The sequence below is a fragment of the Sebastes umbrosus genome, chromosome 7 (genome assembly GCF_015220745.1).
Source record: "Sebastes umbrosus isolate fSebUmb1 chromosome 7, fSebUmb1.pri, whole genome shotgun sequence".
In the NCBI taxonomy this organism is placed as follows: Eukaryota; Metazoa; Chordata; class Actinopteri; order Perciformes; family Sebastidae; genus Sebastes; species Sebastes umbrosus.
In genome coordinates, this window is record NC_051275.1 from 7,052,557 (window position 1) to 7,067,759 (window position 15,203).

The following is a 15,203-nucleotide window of genomic DNA, read 5'->3' on the forward strand; positions in this document are numbered from 1 at the left end:
GTTGAGTAAAATCTCTTCTCTCCCCAGATCACTGTGTCAGAATATGATGACCAAAGAAAGGACATCAGCACCATGTATAACCGCATCACCCTCAGGCAGCTACAGCGCATCGCTCCCAGTGTGAGTGCTGCAGTCACACACACACACACACACATACACAGCACATACATACCCATCATTTACATGTGTGTGTGTGTTTGCCATGCATTTTGGGTAGAAGCAGACGTGATGAATTAAGATTTGAACTCCAACTGAGCTTTTTAAGTAGTGTGGCGAGTGTGTGTGTGTGTGTGTGTTTGAGGGAGGGAGGGAGTGGTGAAGCACTACACACACACACACACACACACACACACACATAAAGGCCTAAGTGACTCACAAAAGATGTCCACCCTGCAGGGGTAGACGGGGAGGTTGAGGGACGGAATGAAAGCAGTAGGTAGAGAGAAAAGGAGGAAATGAGGAGGTGTTGGGAGTGATGGAGGGAGGGGAGAGAAGAGGAGAAGACATTGGAGACGCTGGCAGGGAGGGAGAGGAGAGGGAGGAGGCTCTCCTCTGAAGCGGCGGGAACACTGACATCAAATCCTCAAGATGTTTCATGGTCGAAAGAGGGATGAGGAATGGAGGGAAGGAGGAAACTGGGCATGTTCTGAGAGGAAGATAAAGTGTTAGACTTTAAGCTTGTCTGCCAACAAAAAAAATGACACAAACTTGTGAACAGAAGTGTGAATGTGTGAATAAAAGGAGTACAGGGAAAGAAGCAGATTAGAGGATAGAGATTCAACCAGAAGACGATAAATGGCTTCTGTGTGTTGCTGCTATTTATTTGCTTTAACTTGGATGTGGAGTCCAAAACTCTGCAGTTCTGCTGCTCCTCCTCTGCTTATTTGAAAAGCCTCATGTATGTCTTTACGGTCTAATAAACATAAATGAGTGCATATGCGAAATATCTCTAAAGTGACCTTTTACAGCCCCTATATCATTAAACAAAACATAAAAAAACTTTTAATTTATTAATGAAGGAATCCACACTGTGCGCTTGGTATAGTGTTCCAAAATTCAAATCTATTGATATTGCTTTACTCTTTCTATATCACTGTCACTATCATGGCAGAAACCACTGTGTTGTTTATCCCCACAGCTGCTGTGCAACTCTATAACCTGGTGGCCCTATTTCCCCGTCAGCAGTAAGCTCTGAGTCTGTTTGATTACACATTGGGTCACAGGTCTTACATTGATGTGTCAGGTCTGGAACTGGCTGAGAGAAAGGCCTAATTGTGACTAACACACACAATTAGGTGGTACTGAACTTTGGCGTTGTGAGGCAGGTACAGGTTTGCATGACTCTGGTGTGGAGATTTTCAGTAATTTCATGTTTTTACCAGCTGCGACATCAACACTGGTATTTTGTGGTAATTAAAGTGCAACCAATGCAATCTTCTAGCCATAGCTAATTTGCAGACCTTGTCCCTGGTTAGGCTTTTAAGAAAAAAAAAAAAATACATAATACCACATCATACATAAAATCACATAATACAACATCGTACATTACAATCAATTTCCATACTGTATGTTCCCAATCAATAATCAGTGATCACAGGTTTGGTTTAGTTTCAACCAGTGTTTCACCTTTTCATTAAACGTTTTCAGGTCAGGTTGTATTTTTAATTCCGTTGGTATGGCGTTCCAGAAATGTATTCCTTTTACTGGAAAATATGACTGACCGAAGGTCATGTGAAAACCTAAGGAATCCAATGGTACCATGTCATACTAGTTTGTTGGGAAGGAGGCTAAATAACGCTCCAAACTTGGGCTAGATTTTGGCAAGGCAAAACTGTCATGGCCATTTTCAAAGGGGTCCCTTGACCTCTGACCTCAAGATATGTGAATGAAAATGGGTTCTATGGGTACCCACGAGTCTCCCCTTTACAGACATGCCCACTTTATGATAATCACATGCAGTTTGGGGCAAGTCATAGTCAAGTCAGCACACTGACACACTGACACACTGACAGCTGTTGTTGCCTGTTGGGCTGCAGTTTGCCATGTTATGATTTGAGCATATTTTTTATGCTAAATGCAGTACCTGTGAGGGTTTCTGGACAATATGTGTCAATTTTTTGTGTTGTTAATTGATTTCCAATAATAAATATATACATACATTTGCATAAATCAGCAAATTTGTCCACTCCCATGTTGATAAGAGTATTAAATACTTGACAAATCTCCCTTTAAGGTACATTTTGAACAGATAAAAAATGGGCGATTAATTCGCAATGAATCACAATTAACTATGGACAATCATGCATTAATCGCGATTAAATATTTGAATCGATTGACAGCCCGAGTTTATCTACAGTAAATGTTTGTATCAGTGGACAGATTTTGTGACCATGATAGCGTCACATCTGTGCAAGAAGCAGTCATGAAACATTACAGGTGTGTAGTTGAGATCAAAATGAAGGCCGAGTTCGAAGACGGGTCTGGTCCAAGCAAGGACGCTGGAATTTGGGGGGTAGGAAATGGGGAAGGGGCCATTGTAGTGTTTCAAACATACACAGGACTTTTACTCAGGGGGCCGACGTTCATGTCCCGTGTGAAACCAAAATGTTGAGTGATTTAATACTAACGATGTTACCGTACCTAACTGACACTGTTTCACAAAGTAAAGGCTGTGTCATTATAGTGACGGCTGTCCTGACAAGAAAAAAACAATTCACATATATTTGTTGTATAACTGTTCCATATCACAAAAAATAATCATGGTTTGCCTCATGGTTTTTGTTAGGTTGGGATTTAACTTGTAAGTCAGTACATTTAGATTTATTTTTTTCAAAGGGGCAAATTTTTGACTCTACCTAAACTAAAACAACATTATTCCTCCTCTCACCATAGCTTCACTGGAAACGCTTGCTGGACAGAATCTTCTACGACAACTTCACAGAAGACGAAGAGATCGTGGTGCTCGCCACCGATTACATACAGAAAGTCTCTGACATCATCAAGACCACTTCGAAAAGGTAAAGACAGAGGACGCGTGGCTGGGTGGGGGTGGGGGGTTGGAGTGTCGGAGAGGGGAGAGAAAGACGAGGGTGCAGAGGTGTATGGAAAATCAATGAAATTAGACGCAGGCATTTTTAAGTCTGAACTTTTTGAGTGTGAGTAAGCGCTTTTGTTTGAGGTTGTTTCGTGTGTGTGTGTGTGTGTGTATTTCCTTATAGGGCTGTCACTATAGTTTGGGCTACAACGCAGTGTCACGAGGTGTATGGATTGGTTTTTGAGTGCAGCTGTGCATGTATTTGTGTGTGTGTGCGTGTGTTTGTGTGTGTGTGTGTGTGTGTGTGTGTTTGAGGTGAGTCTCCGTTGGGTGAACTTCCAGTTCTACTGCAGCTGATTATTATTGATCTATACCCACACCTTTCTACCACCTGCAGACCCAGACAGACGCACATGGACGGACACACACGCACGCACACACACACTTTCTTTTCCCTTCTTCTTCTTGACAGACTCCAGGGGAGGCCTCAGAGGGCTGCTGCACGTCAGGATGTGTGTCACAGCAGCTGACAGCTCGCCAATAGTCACTGTGCTCTACACAAATACACAACAGCACTCAGCTCTCATGCACGGCTGACTGGCTGGATGACTGGCGGGTGGATTACTTGCTTGTCATTTATGTCTGAGACTGGATACATGTCCGTCTGTCTGTCTGTCTTTCTGTCTGTCTGTCTGTCTGTCTGTCTGTCTGTCTGGCTGTCTGTCTGTCTGACCTATCCAGACATTTTGGTAATTTCATGACTCACCAGTTCATGACATTATGGTACCTTCAGTGTTGGTCATTTTATTACCTCATCTCATGATTTATCAACTCACTGTATGCTCTAACATCTGATTGATTTAACCATACATACAAACAATCATACACTGGATATGTAATAAACTAATCAATCAAGTTTGGTTTTAATTAGTTATTTGATGCTATAAAAAGGTGGGTGAGACGACATGATTGGCAGCTGTTTATCTCTGTTGCTGATAAGCTGCGGCTGTGCTCGGCTTGCAATTGGTTTGGGCGAGTGACCTCAATACCGCGGCTCCACCGCACGATCACTGCCGTGCAGACTCTGGCCAAGCCCCCAGGAAGAGCGCCGGGCTTTGAAGCTAATTTTTGTAGTGGCCAAACAGTGGAATTACAACTTCCGTGTCCGTCACGTGATGCCATTGGGCCCAAAGAGGACTTTTCCCCTTAGACTTACATTGGGAAAGAGACGTCTGTAAATCGGCGGATCATTTTTTTTTAGGTAAATCAACTTCCCAGTACGAACACTTGAATAGACCTCATTTAAATCATTAGGTCCTAAAAGTTGTAAAATGCACTGATAACCAAAATCCAGAGTTATTTCCCTTCCACCGTTCATGTGAATGAGCCCCAGACCGTGAGCTGGGAGGCAGGGTTAAAGGAAAACGCTAGTGCGTTCGCTTTAACATAACCTCCCAGTTGTAACTCTCTGAAACCCTGGGAGGAGATGCTTGTGTCACTCCACTGTCAGGCACCGGACATTAATGTGAGGGTGGGGAACGAACCCTGCTCTGCCACAGAAAGAACCAGGAACTTAGCAACCAAGCCACCAATGCCACACACACTTAGGACTGTTCTCTTCGTATATTTGACTTCGTCATTACAAGTTAGACCTGAAAACAGACTGTGCCACATAAGGAACGAACCCATAACCTTCAGTATTCCAACCAGATATCTACCACACTGAGCTATCACACAGGATATTTGTCCACATGATTGAGCAGGTCTTTATTATTGTAAAAAAGTTGTTTTTGACCAACACGAAGTTCAGGTCTTTTGCCTTTGTAGGGCACACTTTACTATACTATGAATCTTTTATGACATTTTTATGACATACTATACTATCACTTTTTACTGACATTGTATACTATGACGTTTTTAATTACTTTTTTACAACATACTATACTATTACTTTTTTTTTATATTTTTTTATGACATACAGTGGTATCATGCAACAACACACGGACTCGATATTTATTACAAACACTTTTACTCAATTCTTGACCTGCTTTTGGCTCTTTTTTCTTTCTGCTTTCAAATTTTTACAGGATACGAATAAAGATTATTCTTCACTTTAAATTTCGTCAGTGTCTTACACTGCTTACTTTCATCAGCCACAACAAAAGATAGGATCTTTTTGCAGTGATTTAGCTCAGCTCCCATCAGTGTAAACCTCTCTTCCATGTCAAATCGTCTGTTTTGCACTTCGCAGTGGCGGTCGGGTAAGAGGGGGGTTACGGTTCGTGATCTTTTTTATCTGGTCTCCTGCAGCGCTTCCTTCTTTGTGAAATGTACTTTTTAATCACAATACTCCAACACGCATATGCATTGAGTTGAGGTGTATCATTAAGTGATTCATAATCCCCTTTGTAAAAGTACAGCTCCCATCGCCACTGTCACATCCATTAGCTCAGGTTCACCTCTCCTCAGGTTGCAGAAGCCAGGGTAGATGATCTGTCTCTTCTCTTGTTGTTTACCAATCTTCTCTTTGAGTTGTCTGTCCATCTATACCCCCTGATGGCTTTAGTAATAGATTCTACACTACGTTTCAATCATCCTCTCTCCCTGCCTTTTGTTCCCTCCACCTGTCTATCTGACATCCTGTCTTCTCTCCCTTTTATCACGCTTTCACTCAGCTATAACGTTCGTCTGATACGAGCTTCGATGTGGAGCTGCACCCTGAAAGTTTAAATCAACTTCTTTTGTCTCTTCAGTTGTATTTAGTGTTGCGGAATCAAGTGCCAGTCATATCTTAAGCAAGTGACTACAAAAGATGCTGTATTTATCTAGGTAAACATGTCTCAGATCACCTTTTATTGGTTAAAAAGAACAACAACATCGTACAAAGATGACAAATTGTTTAAAAAAATATTTAAAAAAACATGGCCCCAAAAGAGACTCACTGGGTTTATGAAATAGTGTAGAATGTGAAGCAGAGGTCAAAATAATCTTTTAAACTGCACAAGCTAATTTTGCACATTAGTGATCAAATTTTGGTGGTCAAATATATGGAAGCCCATTTCTGCCAGGAAAGAAAAAAAAGTTGAAAAGGTAGGGGGAAAAAGGAATGATAAACATAAAAATAATGAATCAAAATGATATCTAAATTAAATCACAATATTGAGAACATCAACATTTTTGGCCTAGAAAGACAAAGAATTGTTTAAGAATTTTGACTTGTGAAGTCAAAGCTAGAAACTAGTCTAAGGTGAAGAAGAGGTAAACAAAACATTTTTTTTAAATATATCATAAAAACTTAAAAATTTTGACTTCCTCGCTACTCCTTATCATAGTATTGACTTTAGTCTTTGATTTTATTGACAATTTAATTTACGTCCACTGAAAATGCTTTTTTGCCACGACAGGCTCTGATTGTGATTAAGTGTCTGACAAGAATATGGAAAGGAAAGATTCGCGCTCAAAGCCAAGTCTTGCGAGGTGACGCGTTGCCGGAGGACAAAGGTGGAAACGCGAAGCCAACCGGGCTGTGTTGGAGTGCAGAAAGCGTGGCTTAGTGTCATCTTAAAGATTTTCAATGTCATGGCTGAATATTTAGATGATTTCAATGAATCGGGTGAGGTCCTTGATTTTGATGGCCACCCGTATTATTTGAGCCAGAGTGTACGGATGAAGAGCTTCTTCAAATTGAAGAGCAGACGAGGAGAGAGGGGGGGGGGGGGCAGGCAGGGGAGAGTGAACCAGCTGCTGAAAGGCCAAAAAGCTTAGGAGACTGGTGGTGTTCCTGTGGTTTCAGATTACCTGTCTCATGCACTACTGTCAGGATATAGTGACTGTTTTATAAAAATAACTTTTGCTTCATTTCTACCCACTGCTGCTTTAATCTTTATGTGTAAAAGTGGTAGAGAACCCCTTTAAGAATCATAATTTTGATTTAAATCTGACTTTGTATCTCTTAATTTGAGAAAGCCATGAATATTTTCATTTTTGTTATCCCTAGCATTAAATCAATCTTTTTTTTTTTCCTGGCGGGAGTTGCCTTCTGTACTGTGACAGTGGGAGGTATCAGTTTGAACTTTTAAGTCATCCTGTCTCACTGACTCTGTAACTTTGGGACTCAGTGTCTCTCTTCACCAAGCTCGTTTCTCTTCAGGCTCTGGCTCCCCAGCTCTCTCCATCTGTCTCCCTCTCCTTCTCAACTTTGCATCCCTTTCCCTCAATTCTGCCTCAATCTCCCAACAACCACTCTCCCTTATCTCCATCTACACCTCTTCCATTGTTTTCCATCCATCCTTGCCTCTGTCACTTCTCTACCTCCTGCCATCCTCCTCCTCCTCACCTGCTCCCCCTCTCTCTGACGCTGTTCTTTCTCTTTTTAATCTCTTTTCTTTTTTCGCTTTCTCATTCTCCATCTTCCTCCCACCTCCCGTCCATCTCCAGGTTCTGTCTCCCAGGAAGTTCTTTATTGGGGTTTAAACAAAGGTTGGCGTTGCTGGTTCATAAACACACACACACACACACACACAAACAGGTACACACATGGAGGAGTAGAGCTATTTCCTGAGGGGTGTTGCTCATTAGCATAGCTTATGAGAACTTTAAAAATGCCCCGGTTCCTCACATCAAGGGGTCTCTACACCACTGCCTGTTATTTGCCAGTCACACAGCAAGCAACAAGCCTCATGCACATAAATAAATACAGAGACTGGGAAACTGAAGGCAGCACTCACAGTGGGATAACACGAGGAATTTGAACCTGACGATGCAAAAATCCTGTTGAAAAAAAAAAGATAAACATTCCACTTCCTTCTCCGACTGCTTCATCTGTTCGGTGTATTACAGTTATGTGTCTACATAAATTATGTTGAAAATCATGTGCCTCTGTGTCCTCCGGTGCTCCAAATGGCCTCTGCAAGATTTCCCAGACCGGAGGAAAACAAGCAATAAGAGCTGATCTGGAGTCTGCTGTCCATCTGCCGTCTATGAGAGCCAGCTGTCAATCACTCGCAAACTCCGACCACGGTCAAACTGGGCAGCGCTGATCAAATATGAATCAATATTATGTTATGTTAATGCATATTTCTCGCCTCAAATGTTTTCAGAATCATCTTGTAGTGCACGGTTTAGCTGTAAAATGAGAAAGGTTGTGAGGTCTGGTGAAGGAACGCCAAGTTCCGGTCACATGACCAGAGCACAGCCAATAGGAACGCTCTCTCTCTGAAATGACCTGTGATTGGTCAAAGTCTCCCGTCACGGGCTAGATTTTTCTAAAGCCTGAAAACAGAGCCATGAGGAGGAGCAGAAGTCTAGTTATCTCTCAGAACACTTGAATTACAATATGATGAAAGGTTATTATGGAATTTTTTACCATTATTATGACTAGTTAAATGGTTATTTTATATTTGCCCTAAAAGTGCAGATTCAAAAAACTTTGAATTAATGTTTCATTAATTATGTTTGTTCACAAATAAAAAAAGTTATGACGAACAGTTCACTAATTATTTTACAAAAAGAACATGAACACCCTTCCTAACATATAGCGACCGAGCAAACTCTACTGAATGGAGCGCGAAAAATTGTCCAGATACTATGAGCGATGTCTCTCTTTATTACATAGAGTGTGATATCGATTAACCGTCAGTTACTGTCAGCGTTGATTTTGACCAGTGAAGATAAGTTGGAGGTGTGCGAAATTTTGCATAAATAGAGCCAGGGTGAGAAATTTTTCAAACAAGCAGCCCATCACGTAGCCTGTTCGCTGAAGCAAGGAGTAATCTGATGTCTGCTCGTTCGCATCAGGTCCATTTAGGAAGAGATGTTATGAGGTGCGGCGCAAACACACAGGCGCTGCGCTGTTACATATTTCCATTATGAATCTCCCAGAGAACCTGATATGGAGAGGGCACAAAAGAGTACCGGCAGCTTGAGAGAAGTCCTGTTACACATGAAAAAAAACAAGGTACGCCGAGGAGTAAACTGCGTACCGGTCCACTTTGAGCACTGCTTAAGTACTGTACACCTCTGTCTGCGCTGAAAGCACAGATTTGGATCAATTTATTAATTTTTTTTTATGTGGGGTATGGAGAGTTGGTATTTTCTACAGTACCTTTGCATGTGTTTGATAAAACAAGAATGATTGCTGCTAATCCATCTGAGCAAAGCATGCAGTCGTCATGAGAAGTGCAAAAAGAGAAGGATTCCAGAGAATTGCTTGTCTATGTTTATATAAATCTCCACCACGTCGAACCACACAGAAGAGTCCATGCCATTGTTTGGCTTCATGCAGTGGGGGTCAGGGGTCAAGGCAGAGGTGTTGGCCCGTTGGATCATTGTCCAGTAGAGCAGATGAAGAGGAGGTTTTGTTCCTCTCAAGGCCACTAATGGACCACAGAAAAACTCTTTTGTACTGTTTCGTACTCTGCTGGATTCTGTCACTCACTTGCATGCACACACACATACACACATATACTGTCCGCGAATACACTTGAAGATATAGCACAGTTGAAGAGGCCAGTACAGGCTGACAAATGCAGAGAAAAACAGAGGGAAGTTTGGATTCTTGTTAAACTGGAGGAACAGCGTGAATTCACACTGAGAGGTGAAAAGGTGCCGGACAAGTAAAAAGAGCACACAGACGGGCGCTTCATCTGTCTGTTAGACAGTTGTTTCAGGGTGATATGATGGACTGTTAAAAAATGAATGGATCATCCTTACTTCAACCATCCTCTTTCTTTTGACCCTATTTCTTTTTTCCGCATCTCCTTTCCTTCTTCCTTTCTACTTCCCTCCTTCCTTGAGTTTCTGCTGCTTTGTATTTTAGTCCTTTTTCCGCAAATTTTCCTCACATCCATCCATTATCTGTAACCACTTATCCTGTTCAGAGTCGCGGGGGGGCTGGAGTAGATCCCAGCTGACATTGGGCGAAGGCGGGGTACACCCTGGACAGGTCGCCAGACTATCACATAGAGACAGACAACCATTCACACTCACACTCACACCTACGGGACATTTAGAGTCTATAATTCACCTGCATGTCTTTAGACTGTTGGAGGAAGCCGGAGAACCTGGAGAAAACCCATGCTAACACGGGGAGAACATGCTAACTCCACACAGAAGGGACCCAAGCTTGATTCAAACCTGCGACCCTTTTACTGCGAGGCGACAGTCCTAACCACTGCACCGACGTCTTCCTTATCATTCTTTCTCCCATGTTATTTTTGGCTGGACTGCAGAGGGCTCAGGGGGCTTTCGAATCTGTACAGGATACAACACGCCAAACAGATAGAGCCCGAGCATCACGACCTCCTCTCCACACAGATAGATAGAGCCCGAGCATCACGACCTCCTCTCCACGCAGATAGATAGAGCCCGAGCATCACGACCTCCTCTCCACACAGATAGATAGAGCCAGAGCAACACGACCTTCCCTCCACGCCAAACAGATAGAGCCAGTGCAACACAACCTCCTCTCCACGCCAAACAGATAGAGTCCGAGCAACACAACCTCCTCTCCACGCCAGATACATAGAGCCACAGCAACACGACCTCCTCTCCACACCAAATAGATAGACCCAGAGCAACACGACTTCCTCTCCACCATGGAGTCTTGAGAGAGAGGACCAGACTTTTGTATTGACACTTTGTATTGAGTCAGGATTGGTCGGCCGAGTATTGGTGTGTCCTCATTGGCCGTTGCTCTTTCAAAATGAAAAGGCGGGAACAGTCTGTTATGCAAATGAGCCCGTCCAGCATGACGCATCCGGCTCAGGAAACTTGGACCAAACTGTCAGACTAGGCGATCTAGTTCTAAAATGAAATCATATTCAGCAGTGACATAGCCTATTTCTCGCTTAAAATGTTCTCAGAAGTAGATTCTGGTCGATTGTTTAGACGGAATAACAGAAAGTTTACGAGCAGGCCGCCATGTTATTTCCTGTTTGAAACGGCAAGCAGAAAAGCAGGGACAACTGACTATTTGTGTAGCAATTTAGCCACAAATTCACAGACTAACCGTACACGGTCCAGACATATACTCGGGCTTTGACCGAGTCCTGTTTCTTTGCTGCGTCTTTGTCTTCCAATCGTTTTTACCTTACTTCCTGTGAAAACCCCAGGCATTTCTCTTCATCCATGCATCTCCATCCTGCTCCTTTCCTTTTACAACCCATCATTCTCCTTCAACACATCATTTCTTTTCTCTCTTCTTCATTCTCAGCGGTTTGAGGTTGCCATTGACAACTCGATCTATCCATCGCACTCCCATTTTCTCTCCGTCCATTTCTCAATCCCCCCTCATCAGTGAGAATACACATGCTCCATCTTCACGGGCATCTATTGACCAAGTCTTCATTGTTCCCTCCTCCCACCCCCCCTCATGTTCTCCCATTGATGGCTTTCCCATCATACAAGTCTACTGACAAGAGCAGTCACACCTCCACCTCCTCATCCTCCATCCATCTTTCTTTTCTTCTCTCTCCCTCCAGTGTGTGTGTGTGTATGTGTGTGTGTATGTGTAGTCCACACACACTGCAGTGACTGCAGCCAATCCCATTAGCCAGATGAGCAGGCCTCCAATGAAGGGGAAAGCATAATGACAACACCAGCGTCTCCCACACACACACTCCTCCCTCGCCACCGCTCTCTGTCTCTCTCTCCCTCTCCGTCTGCTCCCTCCATCACTCTCGAGGGAGTGTGTATGTGAGTGTGGGAATCCGGTGTGTTGTTTTATCCTGAGCAATTTGAGGGCTAGCGAGAGAGTCTATCATTTCACATGTTTATTTAGCTGTGTTTCAGTATACAACATGTCATGAGTAATCCACAGAAGTGAAACAGTCGAGCATTCACTTCCTGCTGGGGTCTACTGCTTTTAAAAAATACACACTCACGGTAGTTATGAAGCATTTTCAGATGAAGTGTTTTTCGTCAAATGGTGGATTTCATGGCACTATAGCTTTCAGCAGTCGAGGTTTGATTCCCAGCAGTGCCTCCTCGGTTGAAAATATATGCAGTCATGCTACTATGAGGTGCTTTGGATAAAAGTCTCCGCCAGAGTAACAAAGAAATGTGTGATTTTCCGTCTCTGTGCTGTTTGTGTTTGCAGCTTGAAAGCTTGTGTACAGTTCTTCTGCTTCATTCAGGGCTGCCAATCGATTCAAATATTTAATCACAATTAATCACAAGTTGATCGCACATTTTTTATCTGTCCAAAATGTACCTTAAAGGGAGATTTGTCAAGTATTTAATACTCTTATCAACATGGGAGTGGGCAAATAAGCTGCTTTATGCAAATGTATGTATATATTTATTATTGGAAATCAATAACAAACACAAAACAATGACAAATATTGTCCAGAAACCCTCACAGGTACTGCATTTAGCATAAAAAATATGCTCAAATCATAACACGGCAAACTGCAGCCCAACAGGCAACAACAGCTGTCAGTGTGTCAGTGTGCTGACTTGACTATGACTTACCCCAAACTGCATGTGATTATCATAAAGTGGGCATGTCTGTAAAGGGGAGACTCGTGGGTAAAATGGACTGGACTTGGACTTATATAGCGCTTTTCTAGTCTTCCGACCACTCAAAGCGCTTTACACTACATGTCAGTATTCACCCATTCACACACACATTCATACACTGATGGCAGAGGCTACTAAGGTGCCAACTTTGCCCATCAGGATTTAATCTAAATACTCATTCACACACCGATGGCTATGCCTCCGAGAGCAATTTGGGGTTAAGTGTCTTGCTCAAGGACACATCGACATGTGACCCGGAGCAGCCGGGGATTGAACCACCGACCTTCCGATTGGTGGACAACCTGCTCTACCCTCTGAGCCACAGCCGCCCATAGAACCCATTTACATTCACATATCTTGAGGTCAGAGGTCAAGGGACCCCTTTGAAAATGGCCATGATAGTTTAACTCACCTAAATGTAGCATAAGTTTGGAGCGTTATTTAACCTCCTTCCCGACAAGCTAGTATGACATGGTTGTATGTCATGTATCTTAACTGTAGCTTTAAAACTGAGCCCGGTACATGTTTAGAAAGAAATGCCTTTGGCGTTAAAACGAATTTGCGTTAACACGTTATTATCATGTTAACTTTGACGGCCCTAGTTTCATTTTATTATTTAACATATAAAATGATAAATTTCTCCTTACCGTCAGTCTGAAATTAGAGTGCACCTCTAGTGAAGTTTGGAATAGAGGACTCCCTCCCTCCTCCATTACCTACGGGGTCATTACCTGTGCTAATGTGTTGATGCAGTGCAAGGGGACAGTGTCTTTTCATCTCCCTAACTAGCCCCATTAAAATCCATTCAGCTAATGAGCCTTCACTCAGTCCTCTGGTGATTAAGACCTACTGCTTGATCTGTACAGCGCTCTCACCGTCAGGCTCTCTGCTTTCATTTAGCTCCGGTGTGACTTCATTACGGCACAAATCGCACACTGGCATACACACGTGTGACCACGTAGGGGTGGCGTGGGGGTGACTGAGAATGTAGGGACGTTTTCTAAGGAGCCAAAGACAATTGATCCTGGGTTACATGTTTGGGAAGAGTCCATTTTGGCAACACATTCTCACTCCCAACTTCAGTGGCCCTACGCTTCAAACTATGGCGCTTTAGGTACCCCTCTAGCCAGCAGCGTAACATATTTGTGATTGGTACTGGTGCAAATTTTTTTCTTGGGCACAAAGGAAGGCACGTACACACACAACCACTCCAGACAATTGCAAAGCAGGAGATTGCTATGCCACAATGGAGAGTCTCTTCATTCAACTCCCATGCTGCAAACAAGCCTTAGATCAGCACCACGAACAGCAGCCGGTGCGCCAAATTCATCAACGCTAACTTAACAGCCCGCCCTGGACTCATTAGCCATATGTTATCAGACACAGATTTCAGTAGGTGCACATTTTCTAACATTTGATACTTAAAAATTACAGTGCTATAGATTTATATCCCTGATCCCACTCCACAATAACAAAGAGAAACCAGTTACTACTCACCCATTACAAGTTTATCCTACGGGTTTTGTGCTCCACAAAGTCATTACCAACACTGCTTCAGAACCATGTCCTTTTTGTCCTGGCCGTGAGCGACGCATTGCGACATGGCACGCCATTTTGAGCTGAACTTTTATCAGACGCCCAGCTATCGATATTTACGCCACCGCCTAAGGAACAGAATTAGAAACCTAATAAAAATTTAACTATGACATGTTATATGACTAAAGCATGTTAGTTAACTTTACATGTTAGCAGCACCATAGCTGTGAGCTTTAAAAATATTGTCCTATGATTATTAACAATGGGGGCCCTTCTGTGTGGAGTTTTCATGTTCTCCCTGTGGTAGCGTGGGTTTTCTCCGGGTTCTCAGGTTTCCTCCCATAGTCAAAGACATGCAGGTACATTGTTGACTCTAAATTGCCCGTAGGTGTGAATGTGAGCATGAATAGTTGTCTTTCTCTGTGATAGTCTGGCGACCTGTCCAGGGGTGTACCCCGCCTACGCCCAATGTGTAGCCCCCCCCCGTGACCCTGAATAGGATAAGCGGTTACGGATAATGAATGAATGAATATACTGTAGGTGCGCAACAACACAACCGGACTGATCCTGTCTGTATCTTTAACTCACACACTCAATTATGTCAGTTTTTTCAATACCGTACATACGCAAATGTACATGGTGTGATACCAGTACACTATTACAACCCTATTACACGTCAAGGTTACAGAGATACCATGTGGGGACTGACAGGACTTTGGCTGCTTGTGTTTCTGATGCCAGAGGAGATTGATAACGTTAAGGAAGTTGTAGAAAAGCTTAGTAATCTTCTCTTCATAACACACAATCTAGCAATCATCTCCACCGCAAATATTCTGCTCACCAACACTGTTACTCTTTATCACAGCGAATGATTGAACACTGGTTGCACAGGAGTGGTCTCCTATTCAGTAACAACACAAGACAAAATAGTAGTTACCTGGATGTAATAGGTGCTGGAGGCGGCTGTAGCTCAGTGGGTAGAGTGGTTTGGTGGTTCGATCCCCAGTTCCTACTGTCTGCATGTTGCAGCGTCCTTAGGCGAAACACTGAACCTCAAGTTGCTCCTGCTTTACATCAGCTCACTGCTCCTAAGGATGGGTTAAATGCAGAGGTC

General features: G+C 43.1%; 1 protein-coding gene across 2 annotated transcripts in view; it reads left to right on the forward strand.

Annotated features, from left to right (window-relative positions):
• The window catches only part of LOC119490785 (endothelin-converting enzyme-like 1), a 58,039-nt gene that overhangs the window by 15,528 nt on the left and 27,308 nt on the right, over positions 1 to 15,203 (forward strand). For both annotated transcript variants that reach the window (XM_037774253.1, XM_037774254.1), the window contains 2 exons: positions 28 to 120; positions 2,893 to 3,017. In XM_037774253.1, coding sequence (XP_037630181.1) covers positions 28 to 120; positions 2,893 to 3,017 — 218 coding nt within the window. The remainder of the gene's footprint in view (positions 1 to 27; positions 121 to 2,892; positions 3,018 to 15,203) is intronic.